This window comes from Platichthys flesus, chromosome 20 (assembly GCF_949316205.1).
Source record: "Platichthys flesus chromosome 20, fPlaFle2.1, whole genome shotgun sequence".
Lineage (NCBI taxonomy): Eukaryota > Metazoa > Chordata > Actinopteri > Pleuronectiformes > Pleuronectidae > Platichthys > Platichthys flesus.
Genome location: NC_084964.1, coordinates 13,594,560 through 13,615,638, shown reverse-complemented (window position 1 = coordinate 13,615,638; position 21,079 = coordinate 13,594,560). Strand labels below are relative to the sequence as shown.

The following is a 21,079-nucleotide window of genomic DNA, read 5'->3' as shown; positions in this document are numbered from 1 at the left end:
GCCTGAATAAAACCGCACAGGCTAGTTCAATCATCCTGCTCTCCAAACACGGGAATTTCCTCCCGACTCCTGACCTGATTACCCAGCTGCTGGGAGAGAGGGATGCCTTGGCTTTACCCGGGTATCGCTCGTGTGCGACGCTTTGAAGCCCTCTTACAGACCGTCCTACCATACCTCCATCCATCCCTCCCTTTTTTCTTTTTTTTTTTTTATCCTCCCATCAACCCCCCTCCTCCACCGCTCCTTGGCTGCAGCGGCCGTGTCTGTTTGGTCTCCTCCCCAGATCCCACAAAGCTTCAGCTCCCTTACAAATCTGTCATTCTAAATTTGCTGCAGATTATGTTCTCCCCTCAGTGGGAGAGTGGTGATATATGATATGCAAGGCCCCTATTGATTGCCTGATCTGGTGGCAAGAGGGAGCTGAAATGAACTTGAAATGAACATCATGCCTCAACTCATTGTGCGTATAATACTCTACTTAATCCCACATTTTTCTCTGCCATGGAATTCAATTGATCAATCATGTCTGTGTGATAGTACCATTTGGAAGGGTTATTGCCATCCTATTCTGCTGCTTGACCTTTTTTCACAGGCTGAGGCCAGAGAATGAACCCGACTCTCTCTGGGAGAGCCGGAGGAGCTATAAAAGAGAGATTGTGTGTGTGTGTGTGTGTGTGTGTGTGAGAGTGTGTATGAGTGTGTATCCGAGCTCTTGCAGCCGTGTGTAACCTCAAATTGTGCTGATAGTTATAGTAATAAACAAGTTATGAGTTTGCTAACAATATCTTGTTAACATTTTTTTTCTGTACCCACTGCACGGACGACCGCGTCAGGACTTATTTACAAGCGATGCACGATCCGATACGGCGAATCGTTATCGGTGCCGATAATGATCCGCTTAAGTGGATCGGGAATCGGTCACGAGTTCCTTTGTCTACGTCATAATGAGAAATCAAAGGTTTCTGTTTTTCCATTTGCATTCATTCAGTAAGGGCGGGCCGATCAATCCATTTTTACTGGAGCAGTGAAACTTGTCCTTGTGTTACCTCATATAAAACTTATTCCAGTGTTTCACACGGTGTTGTTTATGCATTATAAGTTTTTCATTTTATGTAAAAAAAGATCACTGTTGCTTTACCCCCCAAAACGTTACATCATTTGTCCCAGTAAACTCTTTACCTTTCAATTTCTTCCTAAACTTCCTTAAAACCAGTCTCTAAATTTTGTGACATTTTGGTGGAGCCAGAAAAAATGATCCGACCTTCTACGTGGACGTAAAACCACTTCAACATTCACTGGATTAAAGCTTTAAAATCCAAGGCTGTATTCATAGTTTATGGAACGATGATATTGTGGAGATACATGGTTGTCAGTATCCGAGTCACAGCCTTTCTATGAAGGTCCAGGATACTGAGTGATGTTATCACACACAATGTCACAGTAGCTGCACCTTTACATCAGGATGAAGATATTCCAGATGTTTTGTGCCTCATTCTGTACAAACTCACTGGAAACTCGAACATTTTGAAGCAAACCCAGTGGTGGAGGATTTAAAAAGGGAAATTTTCCTCTCTTGTCACATTTGTAACATAGGCATGTTCCTTTTGTTTCAAACTGTGTCACGTTAACATTGTGTCACTTTTTGACACCACGTGTTAAACTTCCAAATCACAGTTTCTGTTGCCTTCATTCATTTGAACTTTAAACAAACTAAGTGTATTTTCCCCATATTTCTGCTGCACAGCTGTAAACTGACACCAGATCTGTTCCTCATGTTTACACCTCAGCTTGAATATTCAGCTTGTTTTATGGCCCTCACCTCCTTTAGCCGCCGCTTGTCACTTTATCAAAGTCAATTGTTCTCTTTGCTACCGAAGCAAATAGAGTCGTTAATTACTCTCCATCAGCCGGCCGGAGCCACGACACCTGATCAATACCCACCCTCGCCATATTTCTCATTCACCACTGTGGAATACACTTCCCACACACAAGACAAACCGTCCCGGGTCAACCTACGCACTCGTCCTCCCACTCAGAACGACGGCAGTCCCAGCTGCCCTCCCAGTCAATGAGGCCCACCTGACAAATCAGCTGCAACTGTGGATGAAGATGATTCCGGAGACAATTACGTAGCCGTGCCGCCTAATTATGCAGAATCATAGGGAGTGGATCAATTTCACGTATTTGTTTTGACCATTTTCTAGTTGGCGTTCCCAAGATATAAGTGACAAAGTCCTCTAGCAGTTGTATAAATTATGACTGCTGTCAATCGGGTTACACAGGTGGTTGTGAATTAACTGTTTCCTGTCGACAGCTGACATGCTATTGTTCTTATCATGACCGCCATCATTACCTGACTTTAACCACCATAATAAGTCAAACCAGAATCTCTCTCTAAAGCCAACCAATAGATATGATCATTGGTTTTCAAAGGTTACAAAGATGGTTGGACACATGAAAAACATGAGGTTAGGTGTTTGAATGCACGCCAGTTGATGCGCCCACAAACTTACTTATTATTATTTAAATGTAATAATCCGATTTTGATAATGCTAACAAATATGTATTGTTTAAGAGAAACACTCGTCTTCATGTGCTTTTAAGTGTCCGTTAGCATCAATTCAAGTCAGATTCAATATTTAGACATTTCCAAACGTGCCCATTATGCAGCAGTGATACTAATCTTTGACCACAGTGGCTTTTTGTTGGTGCGTTACATGCTTGTCCTGCTCTGTGGTTGTTTATCGATCATCAAGGGAGTTGAGCGTATTAATCCTGACATCGGTAGGTATTAACACTCCGGTAACGAGGGAGCAGCGTCTATCAGATCAGATAACCAGCTCTAAGAAGCCGACTCCTCTCTGCGGGTTCGGCACCCTGGGGTCACGACCCCCGGCGGGAGGCCTTTAGCCGACACAACTCCGGGGTCTGGGAGTCTGATCGACTGCGCGCCAAACAGAAACAGAAGAATCGTCACGAACGAAGCGCAGATTGAAGATGAGTAGTCGTTTTGCCCCTGAGAAGTCTGAGGAGGAGGATTTCAAAGTAAGAGTCTAAACGCTTTCGGTGCAAATTAAAACTGATTGTCTAAGTACTTGTTAGAAGCACGAGGAGTTCAGCTGGCGCCTTAAGGTCACCGAAAAGCCCACCCCCCCTCCCCCGGCCCCCTTTCCAAAAAGTCTGTTCCTTGTTTAAATAACATGTCAACATACATACGCTCTCGTTCCCTCAACACATTGTTATGTATATCACAATAATACACCTCCATAATTTCCCGCCTGGTTCAATTCCTGGCTAAATGAAATCAAATTAAAACTCATTTGCATCAAATTGGATGAACTCAGCTGCATTTTGTTTTTCTAATTGAATGTTTTGATTATGTAAACAGAAATGAAATCAGCATCACAGAGGAGCCGTGATTTGCACTGGAAGGGATTATAGGGTAATGGGAAAAAAAGAGTCATTGATCAAAAATGTGTAATCAATTAATGGATAAGGGGGATTTGGAAACATGAAGACGTCACCTTGGGCTTTGAGGAACTGTTTCTTTAAAAAAAAAAATCTGACGCTTAAACGAAACAATTAGGAGTCAGAGAGCGACAGTTTAGGCTGCGATGTCTCAAAGCTTTTAAAAGCTTTATTAATCTAATTTGGACGCCGCGATGAGGTGGTGACATTTCAATGCACCCCTCAGCTCCTCTGTTGATTCTCCCTCTCGCCCCCAAACAGATGCTGATACACAGAGCGGGGGGTGACGGCGGCTCGCTCCATCACTCATCTCCATCCGTGCGCGCGCTCAGCCCTCATGACGCTCAGAGACGAGAAATAATTAATTCAACGGCTACTGAAGCACAGAATCACATCCATTCTGACTGCCACCAGCTATTGTTGTTGGCTCTCGAAATATATGATGATCGTCTTAACACGAAATTTCTCTCTTGGTGTTTCGCCCATAAATCAAGAAGAAAGGTCGAGTGTTCGGATTCAGAATCGCCGAAAATTAAGAATCGGCTACCGGCACGATTGTGCTGTGTGCGGGGCCACCCTGAAAAGACGTGCGGCGTGACTTTGAAAAGGCCGGACACACTTCATGGACACTGCATGTTCTCTACAGACCTCCGAGCAGGTCAATTCAGCTCTCTCGCACATTCTCCGATAACAAGGAGGTGAACAGAAACACCCTTGAAAGCAGATTTGTGCTTAAACACGAGACGCTTCAATGGAAGAAGCTCGGTTCGCCCTCGGAGAAGATGCTTGAGATTCTCCTTTGTCTTTTCCGGGGAGCTCACTGTGTCAGTGGTGGGTGTGTGGGGGGGTTGGGACACAGGGGTGAGGCGGGTGTCGGGGCGCTTGGATGTTAATCTGTCAGGTAATAGCTTTTCTCTGCAGGATTGCAAATTCTAATATACAGTGCGTCAGGTTGTAAAACGCGCGGACAGCTGTGGTCACCGAAGACACCATCTCCAGGGGTCTCTCTCTCTCTCTCTCTCTCTCTCTCTCTCTCTCTCTCTCTCTCTCTGCCCCGCCGCAACAATGGCTGCCAAGTGTAACATGCTACTTTTAATTTGCAGTAACACGTGACAGTAGCAAATTAATGGCTCTTATGACACCTGTGTCCCTGCAGCCCCTCTCGCCGAGACCCAGTGTACATAACGTGTGTCACACCACATTATCTCTACATCCCTCCTGTAATGGGGGGGGGGGGGGGGGGGGGGACCTTTCTTTTTAAGGGCACTGCTGACTTGGAAACTCAGGAGCTGTCTGCCCCGGCTTGGCAGCGAGCCACCGCCACAGCCTAAAAACAAATACTCCGGGCGACGCAGCCAATCCATTTCACCGGCGCAGCTTGTGTTGCACAGCGAGCCCCCCCCACCCACCTCCCTAACCCTTCCCCTCCATTCCTCTACCCTTGCCTTCGCTCATTTTTGTTCCTGTTTTTCGGGCCTTGGTAATGACTGCTTGTGCCATAATCATCATGAGGCTTACCAAGTTAAGTAGGAATCAGGCGAGCCACGGCGCTGTGAGGAAATTTAATCCGAGCATTAACTGACTATAGACTTCTTACTACTGAGGGTAGCAAAACACGCAAACAAGGCTACAACAAAAAAAAAAAGAGACCATGAAACAGTGAGATAGCAGCAAGGACGTGTTTCTGACTGCTCGACGATTTGAATTGAGAATTTATATCTCTTTGTAAAAGATAAAGTCTTACCAGTAAGCTAATGATTATAGCATATGATCATTTTCAAAAATATGTTAATGTCGACAAATTCATGAATAGAACCAAAGAAAACCAGCCCCTTAAAGCAGTTGGTGGCAAATAGGTGATCTGTAATGGTTTTCTGTCAGTAATACCCAAACACATCAACACATGGTTATTTGGGGCCATACATGCCACAGGTTAAGATATACTGAAGCTATGGCCTACATTTCAAAATAAAAGTATTAATTACTGATGACACTTAATTTCCACCTAAATAAGTCATTTAAATGCTTTTAAATGCTTCCACACACACTTCTCAAATGTGGTTAAAGATTAAAATGTTGTACTCATGAATTCATTTTATTAAACAATCCTATTGTTTGTGATTATTTTCCCTCAACGCTTCACCCACAAGAATAATCCTATACATTGTAATTTACGCCCACATACAAAACAGTGGATGACAACATGCAGCTGAAACCTGAATTTCCACCAAATCGAAATGGTTGAAAAGATTACAAACATCTCCCCAACACACTAAGATCATAGCACACAATGTTATGGTTCAGCTTCAGAGGACGTTCTGGCCCCGACAGTTCCCAAATGTTGGAATCCGGGCATTTTATTTTGGCGAGGTTCACTTTAAGAGAAGACAGCAACAGGACAACAGTGTCCACAGGGTAACTTTGTTCATAATATACTATTCTTACAAACTGTGGCTAGAGGCGAGACATTGCTTTTGCAGCCTTGTGTGTGTGTGTGTGTGTGTGTGTGTGTTTGTTTGTGTGTGTGTGTGTGTGTGTGTGTGTGTGTGGTCAATGCCTGCAGTTTATGTTTTGGAAAGATAAAGTATCCCCGACCCTGTGATTCTGCAGGTAGGCACCAGCTGGCTGTTGAGAGAGTATATAAGAACCACCCCACCCCCTCCACCACGAGTACAAGTCCTACCCTGACATAAACACACAGGTGAACACACACTTCCATCTGCACACACACACAGCTTTCTTCTCTTTCATCGTAATACCGGCCGAGCACCTAAATCACAGAAATGGCAGCACATCAGGGGAATCATTTGAGACTGAATAGCCATAGAAACATGGCGCTGTCACCTGGAAGACCTCGACAAACCGGGCCAGCACTCCTCCTCGCACACACACACACACACACACACACACACCTTAGTCCTCTCCATGCCCTTTAATACCTCTTTGCCCTTCAACCGGCAATCTGCATAGAAATGTGTGCATTCTATCATTCGGTGACTAGACATTACACCCTGGCTAATATGAGAGGTCCTCCAACGACTGAAAATGAACCCTCGAAAATACCAGACGTTTGCATTATGCCGCCGCGACTGCATATCTTACAGGGGAAAGACTTGATTATGTCATTTGCCATGTCCATGTCATGCTGGTTTTTATATCTTTGCCAGGAAATCTACCTCTGACAGGCCATTAGTCATCCCCTCCCTCCCCGCACGCACATAAAACATCAATTCCACTCAATATCCCGCAAACCCCTGCGCTTCTCAGCCAACGCCAGAACAAAGAAGACGCTATGCAAACTGCCGCCGTGCTCTGATTAGCTCTCATTCCCGAGCACTGCAGAAATAAGGCACTCGTTCCCCGGCCCTGTTTGAGATAACTGCCCCTTCTCCGGCAGCCCCATCATCCCTCCACACCCGCGCACGCCTCGTAACACGAGTGCATCTGTTTAGCTATTCTCATCAGCTGCTTATGTAGTGACATTAAGGAAGCCTATTGCTTACAGAACCAATAATCTACATCGCCTCAGGCCCCCTTATATCCACTAACCTGCTACTTCTGCAGCAGCACAAGTGGAACCACTTTTGTAGGGGAGGGGAGGCAGGGGGGAAGAAGAAGAGAAGCCCTCCACAGAGCTTGATAGCGGCTCTCTTGACTGACCTGGGTGGTTGGCTACATCATCTTGACATGTAATTATCTAAAGCCCTTTAATCACTTCCATAAAGATTAATTGCAGGAGACAACAGCGGAGGTCGTGTCTTCAAATCAAAAGACTCTTTGGCAGATTGACACAGCGGTGTAACAGAGATCAGACGTAGGTGTTTTATAAGGGTCATCTTCTGGAACTGAAGCAGGTTCTTTAATGCTGTCATTGCAAAGTCAGCAAAGTGGGTTTTGGCAGCATAACGCTTCCTTTTGTTTTATTTTTTAGGATTTTAGATTTATTCTGTCTGCTAATCCTAAACGTAAGCAGTGTTTTTGTTTTTGTTTTTTTTCTCTCTCTCGCCTAATGACAAGAAACTTTCTTACCTTCATCTCTTTTCCTCTTTTCACCGTTGGATCGTGGGATACCCAGAATGCCATTGATGGAGTAGGAACCTGCAGGGTCATTGGAGACGCTGGTTACAGGCGGTGAGACTGTGTTTGGTACTGAGGAGAAAAAAACAAGAAAATAAGTAGTGTCCCTGCCAAGGCCCAACAGTCCCCTTATCAAACCCCATTTAAATTCACTAAATCCAGATTTGTATTGGATCTGCACCAAATTGCCTAAACTCATAAATAGTCCTCAAACGTGACAGATTATTTCCCATCAAGATCCAAGAATTATTCTCTGAGAAATCAGGGAAAACGCTGAAAACGCTGTATCGCACAATGTTAAAGCAAGGGAAAAATAATTCCACCAACATTAAATTACTTTTCATGACTCATAGCACATCCTTCTGCCAAGTTTCCTAGGAATACATCCTCTACCTTTTGCGTAATCCTTCAGACTAACAACAAACGCACTTAAAACACAACCCTCTTTGCAGCCTGCATGCTTGTATACATGCTCATATATAAATGTACCTATAGTGTGGCCCGGCGCTGACAGGGACGAGCCGTCAGGGGATGGATGGAAAGGCTGCTGGACTTTTGTTCGGATGATCCTGCAGAGGAAACACAAAGAAAACACAACTGTCACTACTGCTCTGCTACGACCCGTTTCTCTTCCTGCAAACTGTTTCGGCCACTATGGAGATCCTGTGTGATGAAGATATCAGGCACAACCCATACGCGGAGGGAAAAGGGAATCTGGTCAGCGGCTCTACCTTTAAGGTGAGATGTGGAGAAAAGTCTTCATTGCACTTTTGGTCTGAGTGATCTCGCAAACAAAGCATGAAATCACATCAATTCACCTCAATGATCGGCTTCACTGCCTCTACCTGGCCCACACTAATCAGCCCCCTCCCCACCCACCCACACACACACACTCCTCTTCCTCCCTCTCTCCCCCTCTGTGGAAGGGGGTTTCACGGGGGGGGGGGGGGGGCTTTTGCGATAGCCCTTTTTTGCTTCCCCCAGATCAAACATCTCTGTAGGAAACCAGCGGCCCCCGTGTGCCAGCGTGGATGAGGCTGTATTGATCGGGGCTCGGGGAGAAAAAGTTGGGGATTAGTCACACGGGCAAACAGATGCAAATAGAAAGCTATAAATTATATGTGACAGGAAAGCAATAGTTCCTTATTGCCTTGCACTAGCTTACGCCAGCATTAGATTCCTTTAATCTGAATGGCACTTGGGGAGAAAGGGAGCTGTCACAATAATTTGTAAACTTTAAAACTATTCATCATGTACGCCACAGGGGCTATTTTAGAGAGCATGGGGGGGGGGGTGGGGTGAGGACTATAGCACCTTTTAAAGCTGATTCAGAATACGCTCAGTTGTTCTAAATTTTCTGCTGATTTTACTTCAGCGGACAGGAAGGATTTACTCGCTCAGGCAATATTTAGCAGCCAAATTACGATTTTTAAACCACAAAATACACCCATGATTTGGATATTGATGTTTCTGGTGCGAGGTGCCAAGAGGCTGCAGAGGAAAAAATCCAACACTGTCACAAATGGAAAAAAGAGAGAAATCCCCTTGGAGGCAGAGCTACCTAACAACAAGCTCTTCCATAGAGCGCATATTGATGTTTTAATTTTTTTTCACTTCTCCCCATAACAGTTATTCGACCCCTTGACTCGTGCTTGCTACATAAATCCAAAGACTTTATTTGGTATCCATGTTCGTGATATTGAATAAGCAATTTGGGAGAATGAATTAATGGCCTGGCTCTTGCTGAAAATCCCCTGAAGAAATATTAAAATTGCTTTACTTCTGAATCAATAATATCAAGCACCATTGAGGACCTCTTTTTTTTTTTTTTTTCATGTCTGGCAGCAGGGTAGCGTTACTTGTTGGTTGTTGGTGGTGGCCCTGACATGTAGTACAACACTATCTCGGTAGCATTTAATAATGCATGCAGGGGGAAAGATGTTTAAACGGAGCGTCCTCTTTTGTCAACAGTCCCGAGGTCAGACCGTCTGCCACAGAAACCCACGGATGGCCCCAGTCGCAGCCACCCAACTGGAAAAGACTGGCTCCAGTGGTTCTTTCTTTTCTTTTTTCTGAATTGTCTTAAGCTGGAAAGCCCCACTGCACCTTCTCGTTTATTTTTAGACCACAAACAAAACATGACTTTTTCTCTTTACTTCAGATCATGTGGAGCAAAATATGCCACTGTGATGTTTTCATTGATTTTTCACAGACGGCTCCTTTAGGAATTCCAACATGTATTGAAATATTGTGTCACTGACTGTGTGTGTGTGTGTGTGTGTGGGTGTGTGTGTGTGTCACCAGACTGCACAGCACCACATAGAAGTCTTAACATTTCCTCTGCTCCAAAACAATTGAAAAATAATTCAGCATTAAGCCATAATAGAAATTCAAAGTAGCTTTCATACGTGGCTGATAGAATTACAGCTCTTTGTGTTCACAATTTAATTTGCCACATAAACAAAGACACACAAGGCTTCTTCTTCTCACCCCCCCACCCCTCCCTCCCTCCCTGCTCCAAAATAGAAAGCTTTAATTGGAATCGAAGAGAAAAAAAAAAAATCTTAAGGCCCCTTTTAATGATATTAATGTACATTTTGAATTTATCACATACATGTGTCTGAGCCTCCTTAAATGGGGCTTTTTAAGCAGCCACGAAGCATGAAATGAATTTTCTTCAGCCTTTCTCTATTTAAAAGATGTCTTGTGCGGAGCTGTCCGCGCTCTCTCCCATCAGCTCATTAAAATGTAATGCTGATGCTGGCTCTATGGAACAGTGCCTCTTAACCAAAGTTCATCACCAGGGATCTCTGGTGGGGGGGGGGGGGGGGGGGGGGGGTCGCTGGTGGGGGTTGAGGGTGAGGTGGTGGTGAGGGTGAGTGAGGGGGTGTCCTGGGTCCTCCTGCAGCATCCACTCTCACACCACAAGGACATTCTTTAAGAAAGCTGAAAGATGTTACTTTGAGATTATTTAGTTTCATAATTTTTTTATTGTTTTAATGGCACGCTTAATGCAAAATTGCAATCGCACCTCCATGCATCTTAATGATGTTGTAACAGTATTAATTAGGCTGCAGCACTTTGAATTTTAATGCAAGGATTTCAAATTAGGAGCTTGGGAAGAAAGTGATTTTTAAGGCTCCATTTTGGCCTCATTATAAAATAAACATTTTCTTCTTCCTGACATTATTTTCACACGATGCAACATTTAACAAATGGCATCTCCCTCCAGTTATCCTCCTCACTCCATTTCTTCTAAATTACATCTTGCACAAAAGCCATGTATTTTTCTCTCCCCTCTCTGTGTGTGTGTGTGTGTGTGTGTGTTTGTTCAGCAGCCTTCCCCAGCACATTAGATGTGCTAAAGAAAACTAGCCTGCTTTATAGCGCCACGGGATCTGGTCACCGAATATTGATCGGTTTTCATCTCGACAGATTCACTCAGTCCTGGATGTACTGCTGATTGTTGAGGGAGTTTGGTGTGAGAGATTGAATTGCACCTCAGAGACCAGCGGGGCTGAAGCCTCGACGTGCCGGGCAGCACAAAGTTGGTCAAACAACAATATTCTGCTGTGCGCATGGTGGGCGTGCGTGGTGTGCTCTGCACAGAACACTGGGATGCACGGTTACCAGTGTGCGCTCCGCATTACACCGTTAACACCCTGCACCATTTGCAAATGAAACAGAAATCTGAATATCCACATTATGCATAAATATTTGTCCATGCTTTATTTCCTACCTGTTAATTGACGAGACGCTGGGAACGGTGTCGTTGTCGCACACGCCCTCTGCCAGCAGCCGGTCTCTGATCTCCCAGGCGAACATGGTGGGATTCTGTCTCTTGTAGTCTGCGATTTTGTCCACCACCTTCGGCGTTGCCACTTTAGGTTTGGAGCCACCGATCACCCCTGGTTTGATGCTGCCAGTCTCATAGTATCTGCAATATCCAACCAGACTGCAATTGTTTGAAATATTTAACGCACAATGTTTTGGAGAGCTCCCCACAACACATGCCTTAAATATTTGTGCAAACTCAATATTACGCACATGGGTGATAAGCTTTTGAGGTGTTTAAACAAGAGAGTCTACACAAGTCAAACTTTTCTTTAGCAAAACATGAATTATGTGTGTTTTATGAGTAGAATCGTTACTTTAAACGTTAAAAACAAACACAAACATGCTTAAAGACCAATTATAATGCAAGACACATCTAACTCTAAAGACTGGCCTGCTGCTTTTTTTTTCTCCAAAAGACAAATATCCACAATAAATCCACGTGCACTCGACATATATTCTAAAAAGACTGTAATCTATTCGTTAGAAAAAAGCTGAGTCTTTGACATTCAAGCTCCCCTTTTCATCAGTCTCTACAACCTCATCTGTGCGTAATGCTTCGGCCGCAGAGTCTGCGCCATTACCTGCCCAGGATCTTGCTGACGCAGCCGTGGCTGACCCGCAGCTGCCGGGAGATGTCGCAGGGCCGAACCCCTTGGTGGGCCAGCTCCACTATCCGCTGTCGCACCACGTCCGGGAGGGGTCTGCCGTTCACAAACACCCCGCCGAGCTGGTTCACACCTCCGTGCCCTACGTGGGACACAACAGCAGCACACGCGCAACCGTAACATTACATAAGGTCGTAACGGAGAAGGGGCAGGTGAGTGAAGGCTGTGTTTTTAATATGAAGTAGCATTTTATTATATCATATTAAACACAGGTCACTTTCCTACTTAGTCTAATGGATCAGGTGGATTTATATTTATTTATTATTTTAAATGCACGAATGATGCTACATTGAAAATATTATTTCAGAAATTATGTTTTTATTGAAATATTTAATTTCTTCTTGTTATTCTATGTGATTGTTTACTGTCATATTTGTAAGGTGTCACTTTTCTGTGTTTCAATGACCAAGTTATCATATTTGATCTGTCATTAGTACTTATTCTAAATAATTAATAGATAAAGGAGGATGTCATTTAATTTACGAAAATGTAAACCACAGATGATCACATGCAGCAAAACTACTTTACTGATTAATATCAATTGCAAATATTTGTATTGTTATTTAAATAAATGCAATTGACACTCCAGCTTTATTCAAAATATATATTTGCACATTTTCATCCATACTTTTTGTCCTGTTTTTAAAAAAACTACAATTGGCATTTATCTTCAACTTGAAATTTCCAAATAATTATTACAGTTGGAATATTTAAATAATTGTCAAGATATATTATTAAATGATATTAACGCACACTACACTGAACACCTAAGCAGCATTTATATTTTCAAAATGTCCATTGTTATTTATTATGCATTTTTAACAATAAGCACAATAAATCCAGTGATGAACATGTGACACAAAACTCATATTTAATTGCTAAATAAATACATAAATAAAATATGAATTTAATTCAGTCTTCAGTTCTTGAAAGTTCCTCACAGTCAAAACCCAGACACTTCATATTTTCCCATGTTGCACCTCATCTTTGGTATTAAGTTACGAGCTCCTTCATTTCCCCCGCACGGTCATTTTAAATAATTGAACGAGCTTTGATTACTCATATTACGCATTATTTTTAGTGAATGAAGAGATCATGAATTATTCACGCACATCCACCGAATTACAAGTAAACCACACGAACACGTGGACCCGAATTGGACTTGTGGGGCTGGCTGCTATTTGGATAAGGTGAATAATAGATGTGTAACTAATGTGAGTCCTGACTTATTAGGCCTAAACACACAGAGTGCGCGGGAAGCTGCAGGCAGATGCACGTGTAAATGACTGAGCACCTGCCAACGCATGTTCTTTGTTTACTATCACAAGTTTAATTTCTGCACAGCTCAGCCCTGCGTTCAAGTGTTGTGGTATTTCTTAAAGACATTTACGCACCATTTTGGCTTCAAGTCTAGCACAGAAGAAGAAGTGTGAAATGATCAGTGGACGATTATTCCAGCAGCAGCTTTACGTTTCCATGTTTCAATCTGTCTTCCTCGTGTCAGTTTATTACAGCTCGTAACTTATCTTTCTGTTAATGCGCAAAGACGCGTTTTGCGCACAGGAACCGCTGCGGCTGGCCTTTGTATTTTTTTTTGTATGAAGAAACGACACGTTTCTTCTGCTTATTCCTATTTTTCATCCGCGTGCATGTGAGAGCTGCAGTGGGAGACAAACTCAGGTTAGGCTACTTACAGTGCATCGCCGTGAAGGGGTCTGCTTTGCAGTGAATATCCATTGGATAGCAAAGGAAAGACCGATAATCAACTGAAGTCGCCGTTTCGCCTTCCTATCGAGGATGAAAAGGTGAAGAAGAAAAAGAGGCGATTCTGCTAGATGGAGGGACTCGGTCTGCCCCCCCAACGTTTTGCGATATGATGGCAACTTCTTCCCCCACAAAAGTTGCCTGTCTTCTTCAACAGTCCGGTCGAGGAGCGGAGGCTTGGCAGGTGCGCAGCATGACCGAAATTCGACCCGCAGTTTGTCGGTGTTTGCTGTGCAAAGCCCGGGGTGCCCAGAGGTAATTCTCAGCAGCGAACAGAGGAGCACACCGCGGAAGGAAACGTGCAGGTCCAGTGTGCAGTGGGGGGGGGGCGGGTATCTCCTCAATCCTGGTGGCCTCGATTCACGCGTGAAAACCGGCGGAGAAAACTGCACGCACACAAACACACACACACACACACCTCTCGGGGGTTTCTCTCTCTTGCGCGCTGGATGCGTGATGCTGGGTCTTTAGGGTTGGGAATGAAGCCTCTCTCTCTGTGTCTGTGGTTTCTAAAAGCTGCAACCCTCCCCTCCTCTCTCTCCCTCTCTCTCTCTCTCACCCCCCCCCCCTCTCCTCCCCTCCGCAGACCCCCCTTTTTTGCTTATATGGATGACTTGTCAGACAAAGGCAATAGATGCCAACACTTTGTGATTCGCCAACGCCAAAAAAAGAGAGGAAAAAAAGAAACGCGGGTCCAAATGAGGAGGTCTGTGGGTCTGACACAGCGGCAGGAAGGAAGAGGAGGGAGATGAATAAGGGAAGAAATCTGAGAGTTTATTAGACATTATAACCGCTGTGAATTATATTCTCGTTTACTGGAAGTTTTGAATCAATGAGAGAGAGATTATTTTTTAAATGTGTGTTCCTTTGAGCCTCCTTTGGACCATCCTGTCCCTGGGAATATTCAAGACATCTCGGTGTGGTCAGGTCTGCACCTGGATTTAGCTCAATCCTTCTTTTTTATTCTTTTTTTTTCTGCCTTCATATTCACACTGGATTACAAGTAGGCATATGAATATTTTGTATTCCTTTATTTCCTCCTTTAACTGTAAGAATACGATTTTAGTCTGGTGCCTCGTGTGTATATTACGTAGATGTATTGACCTTTTTTACGTTCTCCTGATGGTGTGATGATTGCAGTGCATGGTCCATACCGGGAGTACAGTGGTGAAACTGCATCTGCACGTAGCAGTGCCGCCGAGCTTCTGTAGATGGCGCTGTATAGTTTCTCAGATTTGAAGGTGCTGCTAAAGTCCCCCCAAAAAGTAAAAGTTGGGGTGCACTTGAGAGCCTGTGGTCAAACTGGGAATTAATAATATTTGTCAGGAGCAAATTATGGACGAGCTACAGATCCATGTGAAGTGTAAGAACCAAACAGCTGATGGTCTACACCTGCAGAATAAAACAATTATATTATAGAATGAAGAAGATAGAGTCATATGTCTTGGATTCATCAGTATACTAATAAAACTAAAAACAGAATTCAAAGAAAATCTAAATATAAAGATAGACCTGTATAAATTAATAAATAAGTATAAGTAATATATATGTTTGTAAGAATTACCTGTATTAAATTTGTAAACATATATGTAAACATCGAAAACATGTATATTTTTTATTTTCTTATTTTTCTCACCCTATTTTTCACACTAAATGTTGTGTTTTGATTATTTGTTTTTATAGCCTACTCATATATAAGTAAGCTGTGTATACATGTATATGTGTATATAAGAAACAATAAAAATGTAATAGAAATTATCAAAAAATACGTCTTGAGATTTCCCAATAAGTTGTTTATTTCCATATATCTGAAGTGACATAAAATCCAACAACATTGATACAATAAAAAATAAATACAAAAGGAATACACCAATCATAACAATAATAACAACAACAACAATAACAATAATAATAATAAAAAACGCATTATAATAAAACAATTTCAAAATAAAATACAAAGCATTTGGTGGTTTTCCATGTGTTTTTTTTCCTGCATGCTGTCAAACGTTTGGTGAGTTGGGGGTTTGTCAGGTGGGCTGTGTGGGGGAGGCGGGGGCCACCTCTCGGGGGCAGAGGGCCACATCTCGCGGTGTGCCTCCTGGTCAGGTTAGGGGATGATTTCTCTTTCTCTTACTGTTTTTGGAGCGAGCTTCTGGTACAATATGTAGCACTATAGGCTGTAATTTCACAGCCGGCTGCACATTTCCCTTAAAGCTACATTTCTTTTTTTCCCTCCTCACCCTATAAGACCCCCACCACTATCACCAGCATCAACCCCTTCCCCAGTTCTCTCCCCCTCTCTCCTGTCTTCCTCTCCTGCTCCCCACTGCAGAAATTAAGCAGTATGTGGTTGGGGAGGGTGGGGGGGATGCTTAAAATTGTTGTTTTTTTATTTTGTTAAACACATATCCAAATGAATGCACCGTTTTCACTTTGTTTGAGCAGCACGTGCTGTGTGTGCTCACATTGGGCCTTAAGACCCCTCTCAGCCTCTCCCTTTTCAGGGGAGGGGGCCGCTCTATTCAGCTGCTACAACATGGGGTCAGACAGCTCCTAAAAGGCCATCCAGGACAAATCAAACGATGGGATGGATGAATGAAATATGACTTCTGACAACAATTAAAACCATGCATGTGATATTTGAGCCCATATAACAAGAAATGCATGAATTTAAATCCAGATTAGTGACCCCCCCCCCCCCCCCCCCCCCATTCACGCGCACCTGCAGTGGTTAAGATGACGCGCAGCTGCATGTCAGGAGTTTGCAAAATGTTTTTGGAGCCTCCGTGCACCCATTAAGAGAGGTGTAATGTATTGACAGAGAGCAATTCATCTTTTGCCCCGCTTCCTAATGGCCTGTGCAGGGGAGAGAGGAGAGAGGTGGCATGAAGCAGGAGGAGCAGGAGGAGGTGGAGGAGGAGGAGGTGGAGGAGGAGGAGGAGGGAGCACCGAGGGTCCAGCAGCTCCGTGCGCGCCCGAACATCAGCTCACACTTTCGGGGCAAGTGTGGAGAGGATGACCGGGGCGCCTGTGATGGTGGTGATGGTGGAGGAGATGTGTCATTTCCTCTCTGCTGCTTCGTCTCCTTGTTACTCCGACGTCACCAATCGATGCGAGAAGGAGGGAGGGAGGGAGGGGGGGCTGACACTACTGGTTGTAAGTTGAATATTAATCCTTTTTGATTTAAGGGAGGGGTCTGCATGTGTGGAGGTTTATAGGTGGATTTTGGGACTTTTTTGCAAACCTGAGAATAACTCAAAAGAATAAGAGAGTTAGATTGTGTGCATGGTTAATAATGACTAAATAATCTTAATTTTATGGCTCAAATTAATTTTAAACATGCAGTTTTGTCTTTTTTTTAGTTTTCTATGTACCAGGAGGAGTTTTTCTCCGCTTTAAACGATGCTGTATCACAAACTAAAATACCTCCCAGACTCTGAAGCTCTGGTAAAATACTGTACATTGGATTTCCACAGTGTCCCGCGTGCTCCTGCAGCGATCGAGGCCACCACGCACTCTCCCACTCCGGGCTACAAATCCTGCTGGCGTGAACAGATGGAGCATCAATTTGATTCCATCCTCGACACCGTGAAAGATTGATTTTGCACTTGCTTTTAATTTTGCCCATAATTAATTGGATCATTACAGCGGGTTTTGCATCGATCCCGTCGTTTAGATGTAAAACTAAAGTTGAATTAGGACGTGATCTACGCTTCCTCTCGTTTGCATTTATCCTTTATTTACGATTTGGAGCCACGATAATATGTTTTGTAATCGAATTTTGTTAAATCTACTTATTTGAACGTTTGCTTCCTGTTCGATGCTTTTAAAATGTTACTGTATTGTTATATTGCAGAGTTTTAAGAGTCAGTATAACAATCGGATTGTGACCTTTTCATTTGAATACACACACTCATCCTCTTCATATTATCTTAACGAAAAATACCCTTAAAATAAAATTGTATTTTCTCACATTGACATTGTGATTCTGAAAGTATCTGCATTTTATATTTTGAAATACAATACAGGCTTATTATAGGCTTTATTCTATTAGTATTAATTTGTAAATAGTCAGCTGTGAGGCTCCTGTAAATGCACCCAAACAAAACGTAAAAAAAAACACTTTATGCTTGATATTCAATTAATAATTAAATCTATTCAAAAAAATGCACAACCCAGACTGTCAATGTTGCACAATATCAATAAGTTGATATAAATAAATAAAAGCAAAAAAAGGGTAGTTTTACATTTATTTAGGATATGTCCACAGTACATTTACATTAAATTTAGCTCCTCGTTAGATTTTTTTAGAATATAGTTTTTTATATATATGCATTTTTTATATACATTTTTTAATATATATTAATATCTCAATCCACGTCAAAGTGAGCTGAGAAAAGTATGCACACTCACTTTAATGCAGACAATTTAACCGTTTGCTCTCTTTGATGGGGAATCATCAAAAATTAAGAATAAGCGTAAAAGTCAATGCGAAAGTTTACTGCTGTCAAAGTCATATATCAGATGATAAAGCACTCACACACGCACACGCACGCACACACATGCACACGCACACACACACACACACACACACACACACACACACACACAGGAAGGACACTGAGCTGCTGCATGTGAGTCATTTCTACTGTGAAAAAAAAAAAGATCTACACAACGAATATAAAAGAAGCAGCTTCATCCAGTTTGGTGTTAACTCCAATTAAAGTCTGCTTAAATGTGCTTTCAGGTTGACTGTTCAGCTGGTGATGTGTCCCATCATTAGCCCTCCACACACACAGACACACACACACACCAGCATCTCACCACACACACACAGCCACTGAGTGGGTTCCATTGGGTTTTTGTATTATATTAAAATATCCAAAATGCAAGTGGGATCAGGTTACATTACTCTGATTAGAAAACACTTTGTTAAATTACTTTTCATACCCTGAGCACAAAAGCAGCCAAGACAGTTGAGTTGCTGAGCTTTTTCACGCCTCAGGTACAACAAATCATTAAGACAAATTAACATCTCATTTGCATAAAAACGTGAAGAGGAAATACCCTGTATTACAAAAAAAACCACAACATTATTCTTATTAATATCTAAATGTAAAATGTTTCATTTCAAAGCATTTCCATATCCCAGATACTTCAGACACGTTCTCCCTCCCCTGCATTAACTCGCTGTTAAGTTGGGGGACTAAAGCACCAAAGTCTTAAAATAAACTCTCTCGCTCCTCATTCATTATGCAGATTTGCAAGTAATTGTTAAATATGCCCCGCAGTGCTCGATTAAAAATAGGACTGTATCTTGTCATTTTCACAAAAAAAAACTATTCTCCATGTTGCATGTATTGTACTGGGAACGAGGGCTAAATCCCCTCTCTTCCCCATCAAACTTTCCACATGAATAGTTAAATGTGTGCCCCTCTGGTTGGAGCTTAACAAAGACTGGAGACTGTTTTTTTTTTCTTACAGAGTAGTGGAATTATGAGGGCACTGGAAAGTAAAGTCAAGGATACTGTGGGAGTATATCTCTGCAGCTTTTCTGCAAATGTTCATCCTCATTGTCACTGATATCCAACTAATGACATTCCCCTAATTGTTGTGTGTGATTATTTTATGCAAGTCAACAAACTACAAATGAAACAAACACCATCATCCACTCCACTTTCCCTTGCAACCCCCACCAGATCTGCACAGAAGCTCCTCATCCAGTGGAGTGAAGGCAGCAGGCACCAGGCACCAGCCAGTCCTCCCATAAGGCCCTGGGCCCATCACTGTGGGAGAAGCTGGGTGGGTGTTTGTGTGTGTGTTAGTGTGTGTTAGTGTGTGTGTGTGTGTGCAGCAGAGATCAGCCTGAGGCGGCCCGGTGGTGTCCAGCCAGCTGCCTCTGTCCCAACCAGACAGCCAACAGCTTCCACTCACATGTCAGCAATATGGGAAACAGAGCTGCTGTCCGGTGGGCCGCTGACATGTGTTAGCCTCAGTGTGAATGCATAATGTAGCAGTCACCTCCTGGTGGCAGCCTTTCAACTCACAAATGTTAAGGTTTTTTGTTTCCCCAGATCAGCTGATTTCTTTTAATTTCCCCCCTTTGTCTTGTTGTTTTCTCTCATTTTTCCTCTTTGTCTTTGTGAGTTCTCCTCACTGTAATGATGATGTGGGACGTCAGCTGCACAGTGTGATTTGCTGATTAGTTTGTGTGTCTGGGTGAGTGTGTGTGGGTGTGTGATTATGTGTGTGTGTGTGTGTGTGTGTGCAAGGCTGTGTACACACCTATATTCCTCTCCCTGGAAATCTACGGATGAGCAGCTCCCACATAAGCTCCTGATCACTTCTGTAAATGCTCCCTGTCACCTTCAGTGGTGTAATGATCATGAAAATTGTGACCTTGATCTATGGAAAGCCATAATGTGACTGAATGGCCTCCTCCCACGCACTCTCCTCGCCGGCTCCCGGCTCCGAGGTGCGCTAAAGGACGGCTCTGAGGAAGATTGTTTAGTGGTCATAAAAAAAAAGCCACGAGTTTGGCTTGTAATGGTTCGGGCATGCCTCCTCTCCACAGCCATTTGGCTAAATCTTCAGTGATGGAGGCCTGTGTGAATATAGATGAGAGTCTGGGTGATGTTGACGCCTGTCCTCAGGCACCGCGGGGGGAAGATTTTATCGTCTGGTGGTCCGACATGATCCAGCACATAACTGTGTTCAGGGGAGAGAAGAGTGCGACACTGATGTTATGTCCCGTGCTTCCATCATTTAAGGGTAGATTTCAGAAATCCCTCTGCCACCACCACCTTATCACGTGTGCTCTTATTGGTGTTTGAAGTTCTCATCTATTGGTCTATTGTCATTGTTTACTTCTGGACTGAAAGAAGATAGACGTTATACGTTACCATAAGATATATATATATATATATATATATACACAAACCAATTGTGTTATTCCACACGTATACCTCTTGTTTTTGAGGAATTTACCTATTTATATACATATACATGCATCTTTATATAATTATACTACTATAGTAGTGTGAAATTACACACACATATATATATATAAAACAGACACTATTTTACAGTTGTATAACTTTGTGTACCATACCTGCCTATATACTCAAAACATTCTATGTATGCATATATATATGTTTATTTTGATATGTAATAATAATATATATATATACAGTATACATCTTAATTTTGTCCTAGTTTTTCAACTGTAGGGAAAGGTGTATATAATGTACGTGATCTCTGTATTTTAT

The 21,079-nt window shown here is 42.9% G+C and overlaps 1 protein-coding gene across 2 annotated transcripts in view; it reads right to left on the bottom strand.

Annotated features, from left to right (window-relative positions):
• Positions 1–13,790, bottom strand: part of pax2b (paired box 2b) — a 28,404-nt gene extending 14,614 nt beyond the window's left edge. For both annotated transcript variants that reach the window (XM_062414349.1, XM_062414348.1), the window contains exons 1-5: positions 13,742–13,790; positions 11,964–12,129; positions 11,285–11,482; positions 8,035–8,114; positions 7,498–7,617 (exon numbers count right to left, since the gene is read on the bottom strand). In XM_062414349.1, the coding sequence (XP_062270333.1) occupies positions 7,498–7,617; positions 8,035–8,114; positions 11,285–11,482; positions 11,964–12,129; positions 13,742–13,784 (607 nt within the window). In that variant the 5' untranslated portion in view covers positions 13,785–13,790. The remainder of the gene's footprint in view (positions 1–7,497; positions 7,618–8,034; positions 8,115–11,284; positions 11,483–11,963; positions 12,130–13,741) is intronic.
• Positions 13,791–21,079: the final 7,289 nt, after the last annotated feature.